The 24959-nt window shown below is 45.2% G+C and overlaps 1 protein-coding gene across 2 annotated transcripts in view; it reads right to left on the minus strand.

Annotated features, from left to right (window-relative positions):
• Positions 1-2137: 2137 nt before the first annotated feature.
• The window catches only part of LOC139276317 (cullin-4A-like), a 107223-nt gene continuing 84401 nt past the window's right edge, over positions 2138-24959 (minus strand). For both annotated transcript variants that reach the window (XM_070894122.1, XM_070894124.1), the window contains 4 exons: positions 17863-17968; positions 10308-10480; positions 10001-10153; positions 2138-3515 (listed from right to left, as the gene is read on the minus strand). In XM_070894122.1, coding sequence (XP_070750223.1) covers positions 3420-3515; positions 10001-10153; positions 10308-10480; positions 17863-17968 — 528 coding nt within the window. In that variant the 3' untranslated portion in view covers positions 2138-3419. The remainder of the gene's footprint in view (positions 3516-10000; positions 10154-10307; positions 10481-17862; positions 17969-24959) is intronic.

A 24959-nucleotide genomic window follows, 5' to 3' on the forward strand; every position in this document is an offset into this window, starting at 1 on the left:
AAAATACAGCCTTCCCAGACATCTTGGAGGCTGCGACAATGGCCGAGGGGCCGACTACCCCAGCCATCGCCCGCACGCACTCCTCAATGCTCATTGTGGGGTGAGTGTAGCTCTTGACCCCGTGTTTCTTTGTTATTAGTCTGAATGGTGGCAGGGCAGCAAGAGGCGCCGTGGATGTGGACGCCGCCTGCGCATATGTCTTTGCTGGCCCTGCTACCGACGTGGATGGGGTCGCCATCACGGGGTCCCTTTAAGGGCCACACCCACCCCAAAGTCACAGACCTTAATGGTCTTAAATGGCCTCGTTGGTGTTTGAACAGAGGGAGCTCTAAAAGAGGCATGCCTCTCCCCTAGTTGACAATTGGGGAGGGGCCTTGCTCCCTCTGCTCAGTTGTCTTATTTCCAAATTAGGAGGAAAGGGCTCTGAGAGAGAGAGGGGAGAGACAGAGAGAGAAAAAGAGTGTTGGGGGGTGGGAAAGAGGGAAGCTGCGAGGGCAGGTCTCCCCTCACAGCGATGGGTGGGTGTTTCTTGGGGTGCACTCCCCAGATGGCAAAAAACAGTCTTTGTAGATGGTCTTCGGGTGGGGGGAGATGTCTTCACCTGGGGTAGCTGGAGCCACCCAGGCACACACTCCCAACGATGTAAAATAGGGTAATTAATGATTCTTCAGCCAGGTAGCTCCAGCTATCCCAGGCTAGGCAATGGGGGAGGGGTGCTTCAGTGGTGTGTGGGGCCTAGCTGTAAGCAAGACCCCCACACACACACACCCCCCGCAATTTTCCGGCCCTTGAGATATCTTCTTTCCTCCCCCCACCGATACAACAAAGTCTTTCGGGGAATGCACCAAAACACACCCACCTGTCGAAGATTGTAGAAATGGCTCTCCCTCCTTCCACACTGGATGGTGTTTTCTCAGTTTGTTCTTTTCCCCCTCTCTCCAACTCTCTGTAGCAGTAATAAAGTTGATAACATTTTCTGCTCTCCTCTTCCTCTGGACGTTGAATTGTAGTAAGCCAGCCCCTTCCTCCTCTTCCTGGGCTGGTCTCAGGGTTCACTCTAGGCCTTCCAGGCAGGAGCAAAGCAGGTAGCTCCTTCTCTCACAGCAACAGAGCTCCAACTGAATAGGCCACGCCTCCAAAGCTCCACCATTGGTCCACAGATTCCCTGAAAGTAGACAGCCAGGTGGATAAGGTGGTTAAGAAGGCATTCGGAATGCTTGCCTTTATTGGTTGAGGCATAGAATAAAACAGCAGGGAGGTTCTGCTTAAATTGTATAATACTTTGGTTAGGCCGTAGCTGGGGTACTGCATGCAGTTCTGGTCGTCGTATTATAGGAAAGATGAGAGTGCACTAGAGGATGAAGAGGAGATTTACTAGGATGCTGCCTGGAATGGAGAATCTTAGCTATGAGGACAGATTGGATAGGCTGGGTTTGTTCTCATTGGAACAGAGGAGGTTGAGAGGAGACCTCATTGAGGTGTATAAAATATTGTGCATTGCAAGAGCCCAATTACGAGGGGGCATAGTTTTAAGGTGGTTGGTGGAAGGTTTAGAGGGGATTTGAGGGGAGGCTTCTTCACGCAGAGGGTTGTGGGGATCTAGAACTCACTGCCTGGAAGAGTGGTGGATGCAGAAACCCTCACCACATTTAAAAGGTGCTTGGATGTGCACCTGAAGTGCCGTAACCTGTAGGGTTACGGACCTAGAGCTGGAAAGTGTGATTAGGCAGGCATTGACACAATGGGCCGAAATGGCCTTCCTCTGTGCTGTAAACTTCTGTGACTGTTGACCTGCAGCTCTCTACCCAGACCCTCTGTCCCCTCTGTCTGGACCCAATTCTGTGTCTCTGGCCCTCCAGCTGTCTCCCACCCTTGCCACAGATACCATCTTCACACCCTGGGCAGCAGGTCACTACCTCAAGCACAACTGGCCCAGTCACTGACCACCACCTACAAATATAAAAACGGCAAAAGAACTGCAGCGACTTCAAGATAAGTTGTTGTGATGATTAAAGATACAGAAGTTACAGGTGACTGTTGCTTTAATTTGTCATTATAAATAGTTAACGTTACAAGTTGTGAAAATTTATTAGCGAAGTTGTATAAATGTTATACCAATAAAAACACTCAACCCATGGCAGAAAATCATTTTATATTCAGTTATCGCAAGACAAAGACCCTCATATTTTTTAGGACTTTTTTTGAACTGAAAGGTAACATATTTACAATATGTAACAAGTTATCACAAAACTCACAAAGTTTCAGCTGACCATCTCTACCATCAAACTAGTTAGCATTCTGAATGATTTACAGTGAAGGAATACAAAGGAGCACTTATATTGTACAAAGCATTTTGTTGTTCTTATATGTACATTTCAAGATCGTCTGAAATTGCCGTACGAGTTCATCACTGAAACGGATCATCAATGAACAGGTAGTGTCATCTCTGAAAAAGCAAATGTAACGCCAAGTATCCTGCAGACAAATGGCAGAGGGTGAAGGAGCTTCAGTTAGTCTACCTAAAGCAACTATCAAGAGCAGGACTGACTTTAGAGTATAGGGCCATTATTACTGTAATAGCAACTAATACTATTTTATAGGAGAGGATTTTTAATGGGATAAATGTTTGAAATTCTAGTCTTTGGCACTTCAAAGGTTTTCTGGCAAGTTGCCTCTATATTGAAGTAACATTTTTCGATTTACATGAAAAGATACACGCACAAAATTCCACCTAAATGTTGCCCTGCGATGTGCGTTGGGTGAGCAGAAGTATAATAGCTCCCACCATTGCTCAAAGTTCATTACTTCATTAGTTGCCTTGGTTGTTCAATTTAACGATTGGCAATTTGACGTAGCAAAAAGAATGTTTCACTTCACCGAAGCTGTACAGCTACAAAAGTCGGCGAATAGTGTACTCAGGGCATTTTATTATATATTTTTAAAAATATATTAACAGGAGGCTCTTGAAAGATCTCAGGATGTGATTAGTTATATAGTGAGGGGAGTATCAAATACAGACAGATTTTATAAACTCCGAACCAAAAGCAAAGTACAGGAGTTGACAGCATGGGCTTCACCGTGAAACCAGATAAACTGACAGGAAACACAATCCGTCCTCAGCCACTTGCGACAGAAGTAGCTGGAGTGCTTCTTCAAGTGTGTATACCTGCACCCCTTTCACACTCTTTAGAGAAGTAATCCTCAGGAAAGCAAAGGCTTATGCCAGAAGCTGTGTGAAAGGGACGCCCAAGAGCATCTCTCTGGAAAGGGACACCTCCTTTGCTTCCCAGACGTGTCTACAGCTGGATTGTGTGTAACAATCAGAGTCTGAAAAGGGTGCAGACAGAATCAGTGCTCTTGACATTTTTACTGACATTGTAGAGTTGAGATCCAGCATTGACACAGTCCTGGCCTGTATTTTATGCCACATAGTGGTACTGGTTCGCATTGTCTTTGTCTCTCTCCATATAATCCCGGTCAATAAGAGACTCAATTCTTTTCTTCAGGTCTCCAGGCTGAATATTGGGTAAAGCAGGGACAAGGATGAAAAACAAGCAAAGATTACACTTCATTTTTAATAACACACACCTCCAAGAGCCCACTTATTAACAAGGTTTCCCCAAAAGGCAGCAGCAGCACTGAGAGAGTCTGAGTAAATCAGTCCCAAAACTTCCTCTTATCCAACCGAAGAACAGCAAATGTCTGGCCAACATCACATTCGGAACAAGAAAGACTCAAACAACAGCTTTTCTAAGCGTACCGAATCTTTTATTTTTGATTTTCAAGTTTGGTTTTGAGCTGTGCGAGAAAAGGGATCTCTGATCTTGGCACCTGATGTCTGCATCAAGTGGCACAGCTCGATCTGTTCCGTCAAAACAACACATCTTATAAACAGCCCTAGAAAAGAACCCCTTACTGCAACGGTATACCACTTCCATTTCCCACACGTCAGCCTTCGGCCCCTCTGCACACCAGGCAGTGTGCTCTTACTCTGAATTATGGGGAGCCACGAGGGACTTGCTCTGACGAGGAAGTAGGTTTTGACCACCCAGCTTGTCCATATATCAACAGTGAAAGCCTTTCTGTGCAGCTTTGCCATAGACTCTATCGGCCATGTCCTTTCGTGAACCTAGAAACTGAGTAAAGTTGAGTATCCCCTGGATCTAAAGTTTGTGTCAATCTGGAATATATTATCATTGTTCAATTCATTTATTCCCTTCGGAATAGAAACATAGAAATTTATAACGCATTTACAACCATTTCGGCCCATCGTGTCTGCGCCGGCTGACAAAGAGCCGCACGGCCCTCGGTCAACAGTCCTGAAGGTTACATACAAACCCATGAACAATGACAGAAAGGCAAAGAGCACCCAGCCCAACCAGTCCGCCCCATACCACTGCAACACTCCTTATACTAAAAACATCTACAATTTACCCCAACTGGAGCCATGTGATCTCCTGGGAGAGGCTAAAACCAGATTAAAAACCCAGGCCAATTTAGGGAGAAAAAATCTGGGAAAATTCCTCTCCGACCCATCCAGGCGATCAAAACTAGTCCAGGAGATCACCCTGGCCGTATTCCATTCCCTGCAGTACTTACCATTATATCTGCGCCGACCAACAAAAGGTCATTCAGTCTAATCCCAATTACCAGCTCTAGGTCCGTAACCCTGCAGGTTATGGAATTTTAAGTGCCCATCCAACCATCTCTTAAAAGTGGTGAGGGTTTCTGCATCCACCATTCTTCCAGGCAGCGAGTTCCAGATCCCCACAACCCTCTGTGTAAAGAAGCCCTCCCTCAAATCCACTCTAAATCTTCCTCCAACCAGCTTAAAACTATGTCCCTTCATAATATCCCCCTCCACCAATGGAAATAGACTCTTACTATCCACTATGTCCAGGCCCCTCAATATTTTGTTCACCTCGATGAGGTCTCCTCTCAACCTCCTCTGTTCCAATGAGAACAAACCCAGCTTATCTAATCTGTTCCCATAACTAAGATTCTTCATTCCAGGCAGCATCCTAGTAAATTTCCTCTGCACCCTCTCTAATGCAATCACGTCCTTTCTATATTACGGCGACCAGAACTGCACGCAGTACTCCAGCTGTGGCCTAACCAAAGTATTATACAATTTAAGCATAACCTCCCTGCTCTTATATTCTATGCCTTGGCCAATAAAGGCAAGCATTCCGTATGCTTTCTTAACCACCATGTCCACCTGACCCGCTACTTTCAAGGATCTGTGGACAAGCACACCAAGGTCCCTTTGTTCATCTACACTATTAAGTGGCCTACCGCTTAATGGGAATACCCTTTCCCTATTAGCCCTCTCAAAGTGCATCAACTCACACTTCTCTGAATTAAATTCCATTTGCTACTGCTCTGCCCACCTGACCAGTAGATTGATATCCTCCTGTAGCCCATAACTTTCCTCTTCATTATCAACCACTCAGCCAATTTTAGTGTCGTCTGCAAACTTCTTAATCATACTCCCTATATTCAAATCCATATCGTTGATATATACCACAAAAAGCAAGGGACCCAATAATGAGCCCTGCGGAATGCCACTGGAAAAATCCTTGCAGTCACAAAAACATCCATCAACCATTACCCTTTGCTTCCTACCTCCAAGCCAATTTTGGATCCAACTTGCCACTTTGCCCTGGATCCCATGGGCTTTAACCTTCATGACCAGTCTACCATGCAGTCATGAAGCTTTGCTAAAGTCCATATGTACTACATCTTACGCATTACCCTCATCGACCCTCTTGGTTACCTCCTCAAAAAATTCAGTTTAGTCAAACACGATCTTTCCTTAACAAATCCGTGCTGACTGTCCCTAATTAATCCTTGCCTATCCAAATGCAGATTTATCCTGTCTTTCAGGATTTTTTCCAATAATTTTCCCACCACTGACGTTAGGCCTATCCCTTTTTCCCTTCTTAAACAAGGGTACTACATTAGCAGTCCTCCAATCCTCCGGCACCATGCCCAGATCCAAAGAGGAATAGAAAATGATGGTCAAGGCCTCTGCTATTTCCTCTTTTACTTCGCTCAACAGCCTGGGATGCATTTCATCCGGGCCTGGGGGGCTTATCTACTTTCAAAGTTGCTAAACCCCTTAATACTGCCCTCACTATATTTATTTCATCCGGAATATCACACTACTTCTCTATGGCAGTATCTGCATTACCTCTTTCCTTTGTAAAAACAGATGCCAAGTATCTTCCACCATCCGTCACCAACATCTTCCACCTCCACACAAAGATTACCCTCATAGGCCCTAATATGCCTAATATACCTAATAGGCCCTACCCTTTCCTTAGTTTCCCTCTTACTCTTAATATATTTATAGAACATCTTGGGGTTTTCCTTAATTTTACTGGCCAAGAATTTCTCGTGCTCTCTCTTAGCATTCCTAATATATCCTTTTTAATTTTGCCTCTTAACTTTCTATATTCCTCTAAAAATTCTAAAGTATTTAGCCGTTGATATGTGACATAAGCATCCTTTTTTTTCTTAATCCTCCCCTGTAAGTCCCTAGACATCCAGGGGGCTTTAGAATTATTTTTCCCAGTCTTTTTCTTTAAGAGCACATATTTGGCCTGAACCTTTCGGGTCTCCTCCTTGAATGCCTCCCACTGTTCCGACCCCGATTTACCCACAAGTAGCTGTTTCCAGTCCACTATGGCCAAATCACTTCTTAACTTAGCAAAATTAGCTTTTCCCCAATTTGGAACTTTTATTCCAGGCCTATTCTTGTCCTTATCCATAACCAACTTGAATCTGAATTATGGTCACCGTCATCCAAATGCTCCCCCACTAATACCCCTTCAACCTGCCCAGCTTCATTCCCCAAAACTAAATCCAAGACCGTTCCCTCTCGTGTTGGTATTGCTACATACTGACTAAAAAAGTTCTCTTGAATGCAATTCAAAAATTCTGCACCCTCTATACCCTTCACACTAAATTTATCCCAATCAATATTTGGATAGTTAAAATCCCCTACTATTACTACCCTATGATTTTTAGACTTCACAACAATTTGCCTACATATTTGCTCCTCTATCTCCCTCCCACTGATTGGGGGTCTATAATACACATCCAGCAGTGTGATCGCTCCTTTTTTATTTTTCAATTCGACCCATATGGCCTCATTTGATGATCCCTCTAACATATCATCTCTCCTCACCGCTGTAATAGTTTCTTTAATCAGTACCGCGACCCCCTCCCCCTCGACCCCCTCCCCCTTTTTTGCCCTCCTCTCTATCTTGTCTAAAAATCCTGTAGCCAGGAATATTGATCTGCCAAACTTGCCCCTCTTTCAGCCATGTTTCTGCAATGGCTATAATGTCATACTCCCAAGTGTCTACCTGTGCTCTTAGCTCATCCACCTTATTGGCTATACTCCTTGCATTTACCATTCAGCACAGGAAGGCCTCCTTACTTACTACATACTAAGCCCTGTTTCCACTGTCTTACAGATTCGCTTTCTAGATTCTTGCTATCCAACTTCTGCTTTACTTCCTTCCCTTTAGAATTCGTTCTCAGGTTCCTATCCCCCTGCTAAGCTCATTTAAACTCTCCTCAACAGCACTAGCAAAACTCCCCGCGAGGATATTGGTCCTGGCGCTGTTGAGGTGCAACCCGTCCGATTTGTACAGGTCCCATCTCCCCCAGAAGCGGTCCCAATGCCTCAAGAATTTAATGCCCTCCCTCCTACACCAATTTTCCAGCCACGTGTTCATCCTCTTTGTCCTTCTATTCTATTACTCATTAGTACGTGGCACCGGTAGTAACCCAGAGATTACTACCCTTGAGGTCCTTCCCTTTAATTTTCTTCCTAGCTCCCTAAATTCTTCCTGTAGGACCTCATCCCTCATTTTACTTATGTTGTTGGTCCCGATATGGACCATGACCTCTAGCTGTTTACCCCCCGCCCCCTCCCAAGATGCCCTGCGTCCGCTCTGTGACATCCTTGACCCTGGCACCAGGGAGGCACAAAACCATTCGGGAGTCACGTCTACGGCCATAGAAATGCCTGTCTGTTCCCCTAACTATAGAATCCCCTATCACTAGGGCTCTTGTTCTTCGTCCCTCCCTCCCTGTGCAGCTGAGCCAACCGTGGTGCCTTGGAATTGGCTCTGGCTGCACTCCCCAGAGGCACCATCATCCTTACCGATACACAGAATTGAATATTCTGAATTATTTGAAATAATTTCTCCCGAAGCTCCTCGCATCTTCAGAGTAACCAACACGAGAGAAAAACCTACTTGACCTCGTCCTCACCAATCTACCTGTCGCAGATGAATCTGTCCATGACAGCACTGGTAAGCAGTGATCACCACACAGTCATTGTGGAGACAAAATCCCATCTTCACACTGAGGACAGCCTCCATCTTGTTGTGTGGCACTATCACCGTGTTAAATAGGAGATTCAGAACAGATCTAGCAGCTCAAAACTGGGCATCCCTAAGGTGCTGTAGGCCATCAGCAGCAGCAGAATTGTACTCCACCATAATCTGTAACCTCATGGTCCGGCATATCCCTCACTCTACCATTACCATCAAGCCTGGGGACCAACCCTGGTTCAATGAGGAGTGCAGAAGAGGATGCCAGGAGCAGCACCAGGCATACCTAAAAGTGAGTTACCAACCTGGGGAAGCTGCAACACAGGACTACATGCATGCTAAGCAGTGGAAGCAGCATGCTATAAACAGAGCTAAGCGATCCCACAATCAACGGATCAGATCAAAGCTCTGCAGTCCTGCCACTTCCAGTTGTGAATGGTGGTGGACAATTAAATAACTAACGGGAGGAGGAGGCTCCATGAATATCCCCATTCTCAATGATAGCAGAACCCAGCCCTCAAGTGCAAAAGACAAGGCTGAAGCGTTTGCAACCATCTTCAGCCAGAAGTGCTGAGCGGATGATCCATATTGGCCTCCTTCTGAGGTCCCCACCATCACAGAAGCCAGTCTTCAACCAATTCGATTCACTCCACGTGATATCAAGAAGTGGATTAACGCACTGGATACAGCAAAGGTTATGGGCCCCGATAACATCCCGGCTGTCGTGCTGAGACTTGTGCTCCAGAACTAGCCTCTAGCCAAGCTGTTCCAGTGCAGCTACAACACTCGCATCTATGCGACAATGTGGAAAACTGCCCAGGTATGTCCTGTCCACAAAAAGCAGGACAGATCCAATCTGCCATCATATCGCCCCATCAGTCTACACTCAATCATCATCAAAGTGATGGAAGGTGTCATCAACAGTGCTATCAAGCGGCACTTACTCACCAATAACCTGCTCACCGACGCTCAGTTAAGGTTCCGCCAGGACCACTCGGCCCCAGACATCATCAGAGTCTTGGTCCAAACATGGACAAAAGAGCTGAATTCTCGAGGTGAGGCGAGAGTGACTGCCCTTGGCATCAATGCTTGCCTTGCCAGTGAAGCCCACATCCCAGGAACGAATATAAAAAATATTGGACCCTGGAGCTTTGGGAGAGAAAATAAAGCCATGATTCTCCCCTCGAGCCATTACCCAGTGATTCATGCCAGATAGCGTTCATGTGAGAGTGTTGGGTGAGGGCAGGCGAGGTCTGTGATGCTCATTACAATCAACCAACACCATCTAGGTGCACACAAGGTGAAGAACATAGGAACAGTATTAGGCCATTCAGTACCTCGAGCCTGTTCTGCCATTGAATTAGATTAATGCTGATCTGTATCTTATCTCCATTTACCCATCTTTGCTCCATATCCCTGAAAACCCAACAAAAACCTATCAATCTCAGTTTTGGAATTTTCAATTCACTTTGGCTCAGGTTTTTTTTTGGGGGGGGGAAAGAGAGTTCCAGATTCCAGGGAGAGGTGGAGTGCGACCAGTGCCCGTGGAACTTTGGGGGCCAAAACAGACACATCGCAAATTCTCTGCCAACCTTCCAAGTCCCTTTCCCACAAAATTGTATCTAGTATTTTAAAAAAGCTTTAATTACCTTCACTGGAAATTTTAACTGGTTATAGAGTTCTGAAACAAGGAGGTTATGGCTGAGTGTCTTCCTCATTTTCATGATTCGAACGATAGCAGCGTCGATTTGGTACTGTCTGTCCTGGAATACTCGCTCGGTAGTGCTCGTTTGCTCCTCAACCTGAAAAGGGACAAGAAAATATTCATGGAACCCCCCAGAACTTCTGCATTTTAAGTCAATAGGTGGAAGGCGACAGGTAACAATACATTCTCATTATACATGGAATTGATTGATTTTTTTTGTAAAATGTCACATTATTAGAGGGTTTACATACAGTTTCTTTCATCTGGATTTGGTTAATCTTTATTCTGAACAGTTTGTGCTTGAAGTCATCATTAAAGATTATCTTGTCTCCATCTTCGACATCTTTTCCCTTTGGAACTTTGTTCAACACACGAGCTTTGCCACAGGCTAAAGACTGCAATGTCCTTCTTAATTCACCATCCTCTAAAGGAGAGGTCAAGATACAAAACAGAGAGACTTAGTAAACAAAAGCAAGAAATCATTGTACTGCACACATTCCTTAAATTATTTCAATAATACACAGTACATATAACAGGACCCATTGGAAACTTATCATGCAATATCTGTTTAGAATATCTATTGTTCTACAACAACAAAGGAAAAAAGGCCAGTAAAATTAAGGAAAACCCTAAGATGTTCTATAAATATATTAAGAGTAAGAGGATAACTAAAGAAAGGGTAGGGCCTATTAGAGATCATGAGGGTAATCTTTGTGTGGAGGCGGAAAATGTTGGAAGGGTTCTTAACGAATACTTTGCATCTGTTTTCACAAAGGAAAGGGGCAATGCAGATACTGCTATCGAGGGGGAGCGTGATAGTCTGGATGAAATAAATATAATGAGAGAGGAAGTATTAAGGGGTATAGCAGCTTTGAAAGTAGATAAGTCCCCAGGCCCGGATGAAATGCAACCCAGGCTTTTGAGCGAGGTATGCGAGGAAATAGCAGAGGCCTTGACCATCATTTTCCAGTCCTCTTTGGATCTGGGCATGGTGCCAGAGGATTGGAGGACTGCTAATGTAGTACCCTTATTCAAGAAGGGAGAAAGGGACAGGCTGAGTAATTACAGGCTTGTCAGCCTAACCTTAGTGGTGGGAAAATTATTGGAAAAAATCCTGAAAGACAGGATAAATTTGTATCTGACGAACCTGATTGAATTGTTTGAGGAGGTAACCAAGAGGGTCGATGAGGGTAGTGTGCACAATGTAGTATATATGGATATAAGCAAAGCTTTTGATAAGGTCCCACATGGTAGACTGGTCATGAAGGTTGATGCCCCTGGGATACAGGGCAGTGTCAAGTTGGATCCAAAATTGGCTTGGAGGTAGGAAGCAAAGGGTAATGATTGATGGATGTTTTTATGACTGGAAGGATGTTTCCAGTGAGGTTCCGCAGGGCTCAGTACTGGGTCCCTTGTTTTTTGTGGAATATATCAACGATATAGATTTGAATATAGGGAGTATGATTAAGAAGTTTGCAGGCAACACTAAAATTGTCCGTGTGGTAAATAATGAAGAGAAAAGTCATGGGCTGCAGGAGGATATCAATCTACTGGTCAGTTGGGCAGAGCAGTGGCAAATGGAATTTAATTCAGAGAAGTGTGAGGTGATGCACTTTGAGAGGGCTAATAAGGAACGGGTATATACATTAAGCGGTAGGCCACTTAATAGCGTAGATGAACAAAGGGACCTTGGAGTGCTTGTCCACAGATCCCTGAAAGTAGCAGGCCAGGTGGAAAGGTGGTTAAGAAGGCAAGGGAATGCTTGCCTTTATTGGCCGAGGCGTAGAATATAAGAGCAGGGAGGTTATGCTTAAATTGTATAATACTTTGGCTAGGCCACAGCTGGAGTATTGCGTGCAGCTCTGGTCGCCGTATTATAGGAAGACGTGATTGCACTAGAGAGGGTGCAGAGGAGATTTACTAGGATGCTGCCTGGAATGGAGAATCTTAGTTATGAGGACAGATTGGATAGGCTGGGTTTGTTCTCATTGGAACAGAGTAGATTGCGAGGGGACCTCATTGAGGTGTACAAAATATTGAGGGGCCTGGACATAGTGGAGAGTAAGGGCCTATTTCCATTGGTGGAGGGGTCTATTACGAGGGGGCATAGTTTTAAGGTGGTTGGTGGAAGGTTTAGAGGGGATTTGAGGGGGAGGGCTTCTTTACACAGAGGGTTGTGGAGATCTGGAACTCGTTGCCTGGAAGAGTGGTGGATGCATCTTTTAAGAGATGGTTGGATGGGCACTTAAAGTGCAGTAACCTGCAGGGTTACGGACCTAGAGCTGGTAATTGGGATTAGACTGGGTGACCTTTTGTTGGACAGAGCAGATATAATGGTAAGTACTGCAGGGAATAAAATACGGCCAGGGTGATCTCCTGGACTAGTGTCGATCGCCTGGGTGGTCGGAGAGGAATTTTCCCAGGTTTTTTCTCCCTAAATTGGCCTGGATTTTTATCTGGTTTTTGCCTCTCCCAGGAGATCACATGGCTCCGGTTGGGGTGGAGTGTAGAATGTTTTAGTCTAAGTGTCGCAGTTGTGTGAGGCGGACTGGTTGGGCTGGGTGCTCTTTGCCTTTCCGTCATTGTTCGTAGGTTAATATATAACCTTCAGGGCTGCTGACCAAGGGCTGTGTGGCTCTTGATAGCCGGCGCAGACACGATGGGCCAAAATGGCTTCCTTCTGCAATGTAAATTTCTATGTTTCTAAAAGGAAAGGACGGAAGGAAGGACAGCAAAGGAAGGAAAGAACTAGCATTAATATAGCATCTTTCACCATCACCGGACGTCTCAAAGCACTTTACAGCCAATGAAGTACTTTTGAAGTGTAATCACTGTTGTAATGTGGGAAACGCGGCAGCCAATTTGCCTACAGCAAGCTGGAAGATTGTTTTGGGTTAGCTGGAGACCGACATGCATGGAAACCAATTCCAAGTTTAAGTGTCCCCAAACCAAATTACTGAACACAGGTAGTATTTCTGTTTGTTTGAAATCGAGGGCATATTCAACTCAAATCCTTAATGCTCAGATGCAAGTTAGGAGCCTCAAGCTGAAGGAGCCTTACATATGCACCAATGGCCTGCTGGAGCTCAACCAGCTAAATCATGTTAAGCATCAGTAGGCTTCCTGTTGCTTGGCCAACTAGGACATTGACTTCAGAGTTATCTGATGGTGACCAGGAGACACCTAGTGATATCTTTTGTTCATGATTTGTTCTTGGGATGTGAGTGATTCACGTATTTCTGTGTTTATTGTCTTTCCCTACTTGCCCCAAGGTTGTTCTCCTGGAACTGCTTCGGTCCTTGTGGCAATCATGCTCCCACAACAGTGATGGCATTCCAGCAACAGTGAAGGAACGACGATATATGTCCAAATCAAGGTGAAGTTGGGACTTGGAGGAGAACTTGGGGGGTGATGGTGCTCCTATGACATTACTGCTCTTGTCCTTCTCGGTGATGGTAGTTGCAAGGGAGGGAGATGCTGTTGTAGGGAGCTGCTGCAGTTCCTCTGATGGATCTCTCATACTGTAACTACTCAGAACTCCTTCACGGCAAGCGAGCCAAGGGTGGACAGAGGAAACATTACAAGGACACCCTCAAAGTCTCCCTGAAAGTGCAGCATCCCCACCAATACCTGGGAGTCCTTGGCCAAAGACCACCCTAAATGGAGGGAGTACATCCGGGAGGGCGCTGAGCACCTTGAGTCTCATCGCCGAGTGCATGCAGAAAACAAGCGCAGGCAGCGGAAGGAACGCGTGGCAAACCTGTCCCACCCTCTCTTACCCTCAACGACTATCGGTCCCACCTGTAGCAGGGACTGTGGCTTTCGTATTGGACTATACAGCCACCTAAGGACTCATTCTAACAGTGGAAGCAAGTATTCCTCGATTCCGAGGGATTGCCTATGATGATGACTGTAACCACCTGTTGTGCTGAGGGTGGGTATTCCAGTTCAATGGCAGTGGCATAGATCAAGCTAATTACTCAGTCCTGGATGGTGTTGAGATTATTGAGTGCCATCCAGATGAGTGGTGAGTATTCTATCACACTCGTACTCAAACTCAGGATTTGAGGATCAGGAAGTGAGCCATGTGTCAAGAGTACCCAGACTCTGCCATGGCATTAATATGGCTGATCCAGTTAAACTTCCAAGACCACAAAGATGTTATGGTAGGGGACTTGGTGATGGTGGCAAAGGGAAATAGCTGGAGTTCCTTGTTTGAAGTGGTCATCGCTTGCACTCATGTAGCATGAGTTGTCACCTACCAACTTGTCAGCCCAAGCCTGGATGTTATCCAAGTCCTGCTGTAGGCTGGCATGGGCTGCTTCTTTATCAACAATGTAAATGGAGCTGAATACTGGGATTTTCAGTGAACAGCCCAATCCCTTATTTAAGGAAGGATATACTTGCATTGGAGGCAGTCCAGAGAAGGTTCACCTGGTTGATTCCCGAGATGAAGGAGTTGTCTTATGAAGAAAGATTGAGCAGGTTGGGCCAATACTGATTGGAGTTTAGAAGAATGAGAGGTGATCTTATTGAAACATATAAGATACTGAGGGGGCTTGACAGGGTAGATGCAGAGAGGATGTTTCCCTTCGTGGGGGAATCTAGAACTAGGGGCCATAGTATCAGAATAAGGGGTCTCCCATTTACAATGGGTACGAGGAGGAATTCCTTCTCCCAGAGAGTCGTGAATCTTTGGAATTCTCTGCCCCAGAGAGCTGTGGAGGCTGGGTCATTGAATATATTTAAGGTGGAGATAGGCAGATTTTTGAATGTTAGGGGAGTCAAGGGTTATGGGGAGCAGGCAGGGAAGTGGAATTGAGGCCAAGATCAGATTGGCCATGATCTTATTGAATGGTGGAGCAGGCTCGAGAGACCAATGGCCTACTCCTGCTCCTATTTCTTATGTTCTTATCCCGACATTACAATGGAGGGCAGGTCTTCAATGAAGCAGCTGAAGGTGGGTTGGGTTGAGAGATGGATCAATCCTACCAGAGTCCATTAACGGGAAAGCCTGGCTGTTCAATCATCAAGTGTCCTGGAGTACTACGGACCGGTTAGCTACCTGATGATCAAGCTTGCCACTGAAGGCAATCTTCCATTGCCAGGATCGCTGATGTGGAGTCAACTCAATGAGAGACCCTGTTGCCCCCCCCCCCCCCCCCCCCCCCATTGAGGAGAATTGCTGCTGACTGATGCAGGTCTGAGCACAGCCTTGGTGAAAGCAGATTCTGAGAATTTTCTGGGCAGCACAACTCAAAAATACCTTTTGAGTGCTCCACAATACCATAGCATATGGTTTCCATTCACTAGGAAAGAGCACAAGAACATAATAGGAGCAGGAGTAGGCACTTTGTCGAACACCTTTTGGAAATCCATGTACACTACATCAACCGCTTTACCCTCAATGACCCGCTCTGTTACCTCATCAAAAAACTCTATCAAGTCGGTTAAAAATGATTTGCCTTTAACAAATCCGTGCTGGCTTTCCTTAATTAATCCACCCTATCCAAGTGACTATTCATTCTGTCCCTGATCACTGTTTCTAAAAGCTTCCCCACTACAGAGGTTAAACTGATTGGCCTGTAGTTGCTGGGTTTATCTTTACACCCTTTTCTGAACAATGGTGTAACATTTGCAGTTCTCCAGTCCTCTCCATCTATGGAGGAATGGAATATTATGGCCAGTACCTCCACGATTTCTGCCCTCAATTTCCTCAGCATCCTAGGATGCATCCCACTGCTCCTGGTGATTTATCTACTTTAAGTACAGCTAGCCTTTCTAATATCTCTTATTTATCAATTTTTAATCCCATCAAGTGTATCCACTATGTCTGTGGCAGCATCCTCTTCCTTGGTGAAGACAGATGCAAAGTACTCATTTAGTACGTCAGCCATACCCTCTGCCTCCACCCCTCCTCTTACTGTCCTTTTACTATTTATACACCTATAAAAGACTTTTGGATTCCCTTTGATGTTCGCTGTCATTCTATTCTCATACCCTCTCTTTGCCCCTCTTATTTTTTTTTATCACTTCTCTAACCTTTCTATATATAAGCCTGATTCTCAGATATATTTACACCCTGACATCTGTCATACGCGCTCTTTTTCAGCTTCATCATATTCTCCACTTGTTTCATCATCCAGGGAGCCCTGACTTTAGTTTTGCTGCCTTTCTCCCTCGTGGGAATGTACCTCAACTGTACCTGAACTATTCCCTCTTTAAAGGCAGCCCATTGTTCCATTACAGTTTTGCCTGCCAATCTTTGATGCCAGTTTACCCGAGCCAGATCCGTTCTCATCCCGCTGAAATTGGCCTTCCCCCAGTTAAACATTTTATGCTTTATATTTAGTATTAAAAAATAGATTACTTCCTAAAGTGTGGAAATCATGATGAACCTGTATAAAACATTAGTTCGGCCCCAACTGGAGTACTGTGTCCAATTCTGGGTACCACACTTTAGGAATGATGTGAAAGCCTTAGAGAAGGTGCAGAAAAGATTGATGAGAATGATTCCAGGAATGAAGGACTTCAGCTACGTGGATAGACTGGATAAGCTGGGGTTGATTTCCTTGAAGCAGCAAAGATTGAGAGGAGATTTGATAGAGGTGTTCAAGATCACGAGGTGTCTGGACAGAGTAGATCAAGAGAAACTGTTCACATTGGCGGAAGGGTTGAGAACCAGGGGACACAGATTTAGGGGATTGGCAAAAGAATCAAAGGTGACATAAGAAAAAACCTTTTTACGCAGCGAGTGGTTGGGATCTGGAATGTGCTGCCTGAAAGGTTGGTGGAGGCAGACTCAATCTTATCTTTCAAAAGGGAGTTGGATAAGTATCTGAAGGAAAAAGAACTGCAGGGCTATGGGGAAAGAGCGGGGGAGAGGGACTAGTTGAGAGTCGGCATGGGCTCGACGGGCTGAATGGCCTTCCGCACTGTAACCATTCTACGATTCTAGGCCATACGGCCCAACAAGCTTACTCCACCATTCATGGCTAAACTTCTACATCAATTTACTTTCCAGCCCAATCCCCACCGAAAGTAAAAGAATAAAACAGACAAGCCAGCTTATTGTATATCTGAAGGACACGGTTATGTACACATCATTTGGGACCAGCTGCGTTTACAAAAATAAAGCAAAAATAGAAATACAAAATCTGATTAGGTAGAGTCGTCTAATTAATTGCTGACTTTAAATTGTGTTGAGACTAGGTGCTTCTGCTATCCCCTTACACGTAGGAATTGCTCCACTGATATCCGTTGGTACACATCAAGCAGCAGAACCAGATTTCTTGCCTCTCCATACAACCGAATTTGAAAATCTAGATTGCTAGCTTTACTCAGAATTGAACAATTTCTAGTGCACCTGTACAACAACAACAACTTGTTTTTATATAGTGCCTTTAACGTAGCAAAATGTCCCAAGGAGCTTCACAGGAGTATTATGAGATAAACATTTGACACCGAGCCGCATAAGTAGAAATTAGGTCAAGTGACCAAAAGCTTGGTCAAAGAGGGAGGTTTTAAGGAGCGTCTTGAAGGAGGAAAGAGAGGTAGAGAGGCAGAGAGGTTTAGGTAGGGAGTTCCAGAGCTTGGGGCCTAGGCCACCAATGGTTGAGCGATAATAATCAGGGATGCTCAAGAGAGCAGAATTAGAGGAACGCAGACATCTCGGGGGGGGGGGGGTTGTGGGGTTGGAGGAGATTACAGAGCTAGGGAGGGGCGAGGCCATGGAGGCATTTGAAAATAGATGTTAAAAAAAGATTAAACAAACAGTCACCATCCAGTTTTGGATGGTTGCCCTACCTATGCCAGTTGCAGCCTTGATTTCCTCCATCGTGAATTCATTTCCCTCGTTGAACATGAGCAGCACCAAGGTCTGGAAGAGTGAGACCTGCAGTTCCTTTTTACCCTGGAGTGCACATTGAATAAACACTAACTCCAGCTTCGAGATCGAATGAGAGCAAAACAATGTCAGGCTACCATTTTTATACTACCGAGGAAAACAGGATCAAGTAACTAAAGTACAGGAAAAGACCACGGCACTATTGTTCAAACAGAATACAACGTAACAGTCAAACACCATCATTGATTATATCAATAGATTGCGCATTATTTGATATTATACCATACATATGTAGTATATATGAATAAATGTACCTAATATTTACTATATGAATAGAAACTGCTCAATACTTTTGCCTAAAATTTTGAATCATTCAACAAGTGAGCAGCAGAGGAGGAGCAGACCTAACCGGGAACTGGAACGGAGAGAGGAACAGAAATCAAGGAGCGACGTTACAGGAGAGCAGCTAGGTGATTGATTGCTGAGTATTAGATTGGTTTTATTTTGTCTCTAACCTAGTGAAGTATTTTAAACTATGAGCTGGGGAACAATAACTAATACTTTATTAAATTGATAACAACTAGATAAACAATTAATATAGCTATACATAATCACTTGATTAAAAACTTTAATTTAAATAAACATATAAATGAAAAGACTCTAGGGATGGCAGGACAGGCTATGCATCGGGACTGTAGTATGTGGGAGTTTGTGGACAGCGAGACTGTCCTCGATTCCCACATCTGCAGGAATTGTTTCTGCTTTCAGTCACTCCAGCTGAGTCACTGAACTGGAGTGCGAATTAGAGACACGAGACACTGCAAAGCGTAAGGGAGGGGGGGGGCGGGTGGGGGGAAGGAATGTATCCAGAATACAGCCCCACCCCAGAAGAAAGCACAGGTTCAGGAAGGGAAGAGTGTAACTGCTAGGGAGATGGGAAGCAGGGACGTAGGAGAGGTTCAGTAGGAGGTCCCGCAGGATAAGGGGAGGACAGCACAATGCAGACCGAGGCACCGTGGCTCAGGAGGCTGTACGGGGGGGGGGGGGAAGGGTGGAGAACAGAATAAAAATGTGGTAGTAATAGGGGACTCTATAACTAGGGGGATAGATGTGTTGCCAGGGTAAAAGATATCTTGAGGCAGCTGGAGAGGACTTTGGAACGGGAGGGGGAAAATCTAGCTGTTGTTGTCCACGACGGAACAAACGATATAGATAGAAACAGGGAGGAGGTCCTGCTGAAGGAGTATCAGAAGTTAGGAGCTAAATTAAAAAGCAGGATCTCGAGGGTAATAATCTCTGGATTATCGTCATTACCATGTGCAAATTGGCATAGAAGCAGTCAGAGAATTAACACGTGGCGCGTTCGAAATCCGGAAACCTCAGGACCGAGGCCGTTCCAGATTTTGGGTATTTCTGGATTTCGTAACGTCTCTCCAATGTCCCGAATCCAGAAACGCCTGGGCCAAGGTAAGTGTGCTGTGGTGGAGGGTCCGGGGCTGCGGTGGTGTGGAAGAGGGGGGCAGCGGAGTCAGAGAGGGGGTCTGGGGCGCCAGAGGGGAGGGGGGAGGCGCAGAGGGGAGGGGTGGCATTGGGGAGGGGCAGCCGGGGGGGGTGGGGGAGGGGCGGAGGGTCTGTGGAGGGGACGGCGGAGGAGGGGGGCAGCGGCGGAGGAGGGGTGCCGGAGGGAGAGCGGAGGGTCCGGGGGTGGCATGCCAGGAAAAACCTGTGTTGAAGACCTGCAAAAAAGATGTTAAAGTTTTTATTTTTAAATTCTTTTTCAGCGATTTAGTAGGCAAGGGTTTTGTGATTGTTTTGTAAATTTTTTTTTTGGATTTACATTTATTTATTTAAAAAACGTTTCCCCCCCCCCTCCCTAGGCCCAACTCGCAGCAGTAATCAGTTACAAAAAAAAAGCGGCTGGATTTCGGAACATTTTCGGGATTCCGGACAACCCCTCCACGGATCAGCGCGATGTCCGGATTTCAGAACATTCCGAATTTTGAATCTCCGGATTTCGAACGCTCAACCTGTACTGGGATAGGAAGGGATGTACCGATGGGACAGGCTCCACCTGAACCAGGATGGAATCCATGCCCCTGTGAAAAGGGTAAATAGGGAGGTGGCAAAGGCTTTAAACTAGCAAGATGGAGGGAGGGATCTACAAGAAATGAAACCAGCCTAAATATAAATAAAACAGGAAAGGAGTACATAGCAAAGAGTAAGGTATGGGAGAATATTGATGGCCAGGGAATAATTGGAGTTATAGAACAGGAGTGTAAAAAGATGGTTAAAAATAAAATGAGTTAAACTGTCTGTACAGCAATGCATACAGTAATAAAACAGAAGAGCTGGAGACAATCATGCGTTGCGAGGAACCAGACATAGTAGGGATTACTGAGACATGGCTACAGAAAAATCAGGATTGGAAATTAAACATTGCAGGGTATAACATATTTAGAAAAGATAGAGAGGGGAAAAAGGAGGTAGAGTCTTGAACTAGGGGCATAGTCTCAGAATAAGGGGTCGCTCATTTAGAACTGGGTTGAGGAGGAATTTCTTCTCTCAGAGGGTCGTAAATCTGTGGAATTCTCTGCCCCAGAGAGCTGTGGAGGCTGGGTCATTGAATATATTTAAGGTGGAGGATAGACAGATTTTTGAGCGATAAGGGAGCAAAGGGTTATAGGAAGCAGGCAGGGAAGTGGAGCCGAGACCAAGATCAGATCAGCCATGATCTTATTACTTATGTTCTTATGGATAGGGAATTAGTTCGGAGGTAGAAGACAGAGAGTAGGAATATTGGGAATAAGATTTAAGAATTAGGAGCAGGAGTAGGCCATTCGGGCCATCGAGCCTGCTCCGACATTCAATGAGATCAAGGCTGATGATATACATCAACTCCATTTTCCTGCACTGTCCCCATATCCCTTGAATCCTCTAATATTCAAAAATTTATCGATCTCTGTCTTGAATATAAAAGACTGAGCCTCCACAGCCCTCTGAGATAGAGAATTCCAAAGATTCACCATCCTCTGAGTGAAGAAGTCTCTCCTCATCTCAGCCCTAAATGACCAAGCCCTTATTTTGAGACTGTGACCCCTGGTTCTAGACTCCCCAGCCAGAGGAAACATTCTCCCTGCATCTACCCTGTCAAGCCCTGTAAGCATCTTGTATGTTTTAATGAGATCACCTCTAATTCTTCTAAACGCTAGAGAATATAGGCCTAATCTACTCAATCTCTCCTCATAGGACAATCCCCCCCATCCCAGGAATCAGTCTAGTGAACCTTCATCCCAACTAGGGGGGAGGCCATTTTAGACTGGGTGTTGTGTAATGAGAGGGGATTAATTAGCAATATCATTGTGCGAGGCCCCTTGGGGAAAGAGTGACCATAATATGGTGGAATTCTGCATTAGGGTGGAGAATGAAACAGTTAATTCAGAGACCATGGTCCAGAACTTAAAGAAGGGTAACTTTGAAGGTATGAGGCGTGAATTGGCTAGGATAGATTGGCGAATGATACTTAAGGGGTTGACTGTGGATGGGCAATGGCAGACATTTAGAGACCGCATGGATGAACTACAACAATTGTACATTCCTGTCTGGCGTAAAAATAAAAAAGGGAAGGTGGCCCAATCGTGGCTATCAAGGGAAATCAGGGATAGCATTAAAGCCAAGGAAGTGGCATACAAATTGACCAGAAATAGCAGCGAACCCGGGGACTGGGAGAAATTTAGAACTCAGCAGAGGAGGACAAAGGGTTTGATTAGGGCAGGGAAAATGGAGTACGAGAAGAAGCTTGCAGGGAACATTAAGACGGATTGCAAAAGTTTCTATCGATATGTAAAGACAAAAAGGTTAGTAAAGACAAACGTAGGTCCCCTGCAGTTAGAATCAGGGGAAGTCATAACGGGGAACAAAGAAATGGCAGATCAATTGAACAAGTACTTTGGTTCAGTATTCACGAAGGAGGACACAAACAACCTTCCGGATATAAAAAGGGGGCAGAGGGTCTAGTAAGGAGGAGGAACTGAGGGAAATCCTTATTGGTCGGGAAATTGTGTTGGGGAAATTGATGGGATTGAAGGCCGATAAATCCCCAGGGCCTGATGGACTGCATCCCAGAGTACTTAAGGAGGTGGCCTTGGAAATAGCGGATGCATTGACAGTCATTTTCCAACATTCCATTAACTCTGGATCAGTTCCTATCGAGTGGAGGGTAGCCAATGTAACCCCACTTTTTAAAAAAGGAGGGAGAGAGAAAACAGGGAATTATAGACCGGTCAGCCTGACCTCAGTAGTGGGTAAAATGATGGAATCAATTATTAAGGATGTCATAGCAGCGCATTTGGAAAGAGGTGACATGATAGGTCCAAGTCAGCATGGATTTGTGAAAGGGAAATCATCCTTGACAAATCTTCTGGAATTTTTTGGGGATGTTTCCAGTAGAGTGGACAAGGGAGAACCAGTTGATGTGGTATATTTGGACTTTCAGAAGGCTTTCGACAAGGTCCCACACAAGAGATTAATGTGCAAAGTTAAAGCACATGGTATTGGGGGTAGTGTACTGACGTGGATTGAGAACTGGTTGTCAGATCGGAAGCAAAGAGTAGGAGTAAATGGGTACTTTTCAGAATGGCTGGCAGTGACTAGTGGGGTACCGCAAGGTTCTGTGCTGGGGCCCCAGCTGTTTACACTGTACATTAATGATTTAGATGAGGGGATTAAATGTAGTATCTCCAAATTTGCGGATTACACTAAGTTGGGAGGCAGTGTGAGCTGCGAGGAGGATGCTATGAGGCTGCAGAGTGACTTGGATAGTTAGGTGAGTGGGCAAATGCATGGCAGATGAAGTATAATGTGGATAAATGTGAGGTTATCCACTTTGGTGGTAAAAACAGAGAGACAGACTATTATCTGAATGGTGACAGATTAGGAAAAGGGGAGGTGCAACGAGACCTGGGTGTCATGGTATATCAGTCATTGAAGGTTGGCATGCAGGTACAGCAGGCGGTTAAGAAAGCAAATGGCATGTTGGCCTTCATAGCGAGGGTATTTGAGTACAGGGGCAGGGAGGTGTTGCTATAGTTGTACAGGGCCTTAGTGAGGCCACACCTAGAGTATTGTGTACAGTTTTGGTCTCCTAACTTGAGGAAGGACATTCTTGCTATTGAGGGAGTGCAGCGAAGGTTCACCAGACTGATTCCCGGGATGGTGGGACTGACCTATCAAGAAAGACTGGATCAACTGGGCTTGTATTCACTGGAGTTCAGAAGAATGAGAGGGGATCTCATAGAAACATTTAAAATTCTGACAGGTTTAGACAGGTTAGATACAGGAAGAATGCTCCCATTGTTGGGGAAGTCCAGAACCAGGGGTCACAGTCTAAGGATAAGGGGTAAGCCATTTCGGACCGAGATGAGGAGAAACTTCTTCACCCAGAGAGTGGTGAACCTGTGGAATTCTCTACCACAGAAAGTTGTTGAGGCCAATTCACTAAATATATTCAAAAGGGAGTTAGATGAAGTCCTTACTACTAGGGGGATCAAGGGGTATGGCGAGAAAGCAGGAAGGGGGTACTGAAGTTGCATGTTCAGCCATGAACTCACTGAATGGCGGTGCAGGCTAGAAGGGTCGAATGGCCTACTCCTGCACCTATTTTTTATGTTTCATTGCACTCCCTGTATAGCAAGTATATTCTTCCTTAGGTAAGGAGACTCAAACTGTACACAATACTCCAGATGTGCTCTCACCAAGGCCCTATATAATTACAGTAAGACGTCTTGGGGTAGAAATTGCCCCTCCCCTGAAATGGGGCGCACGCACCCCGTTTGAATGGTTTTTACCGCAGCTCTGGTTCAGGTCGCCTCTTGAGCGACATTCCGCTCTGTTGTTTTTTTTGTACTTGGATCTGGAAGTCGCTCTTAATGAGGGTGGTGACAACACGAGAGGGGTGGAAGTTGGAGGTGGCGCGGAGTGACCGTTGCGATGAATTCACCAGGGTGCTGCGTCACCACGGCTCTCCCCTCTCCCAGGGATCTGTACTGGGGCCTCAGCTTTTCACTATATTTATAAATAACTTAAGATTATGGAATAGAGAGCCATATATCCAAGTTTGCTTAAGTAAGTAGCGGAGACGGCAGCAGAAAGTTGCAAAGGAACATTGATAGATTCAATGAGTGGCCAAAACTGTGGCAGAAGGAGTTGAATATGCAGAAATATGAGGTCATCTACATTGGACCCAAGAAAGATAGATCAGAGAGATACAAAAAAAAAATCATTAAAATCAGGTAATGGTGTGTTGGGATGGAAGTTATGTTAGTTATATAAAGCTCTGGTTAGACCCCATCTGGTGCATTGCGTTCAGTTCTGGGCACTGCCCCTCTGGAAGGATACATTGACCTTGGAGGGGGTGCAGTGCAGATTCACCAGAATGATACCGGGGTTTAAAGGGTTGCATAGACTAGGCTTGTATTCCCTTGAATAAAGATGATTGCGAGTGATCTAATTGAGCTGTTTAACATGAAGAAAGGAGTTGATAGGGTGGATAGAAACTATTCCCTCCGGGGGAGGGTTGGGGAGAGGAGGAGGGAGTCCAGCAAGAGGAGCACAGCTTTAAAATTCGAGCTCGGCCGTTCAGCGGTGATGCTGGATGCACTTCACATACGGTAGTGGAAATCTGAAACTTTCTCCCTCAGCTTTTTGCTGGTGAGATTGGGGGTCAACTGAAAATGTCAAAACTGAGATGTTACGTAAGGGTATTATGGGTTACGGAACCAAGGCTGATAGATGGAGTTAAGACACTGATCAGCCGTGATCTAACTGAATGGCGAAACAGTCTCGAGGGGCTAAAAGGCCTCCTCCTGTTGTGACAAAACCACAAACTATAAAAACAAAGGGAATACTTAATTCTTTTAATGTTGACCATTAGCTGGAACAAGCTTATTTTTAAACATGTTAATTGTATCGTGCTGCCAAACCATTTTTTATTTCAATCTGTGACGGATAATTTACATTCCCCTATTCAGGTGCCTCACTGCCATCATTATTTTCATCGGAT

This window comes from Pristiophorus japonicus, chromosome 11 (assembly GCF_044704955.1).
Source record: "Pristiophorus japonicus isolate sPriJap1 chromosome 11, sPriJap1.hap1, whole genome shotgun sequence".
NCBI classification, from domain to species: domain Eukaryota; kingdom Metazoa; phylum Chordata; class Chondrichthyes; family Pristiophoridae; genus Pristiophorus; species Pristiophorus japonicus.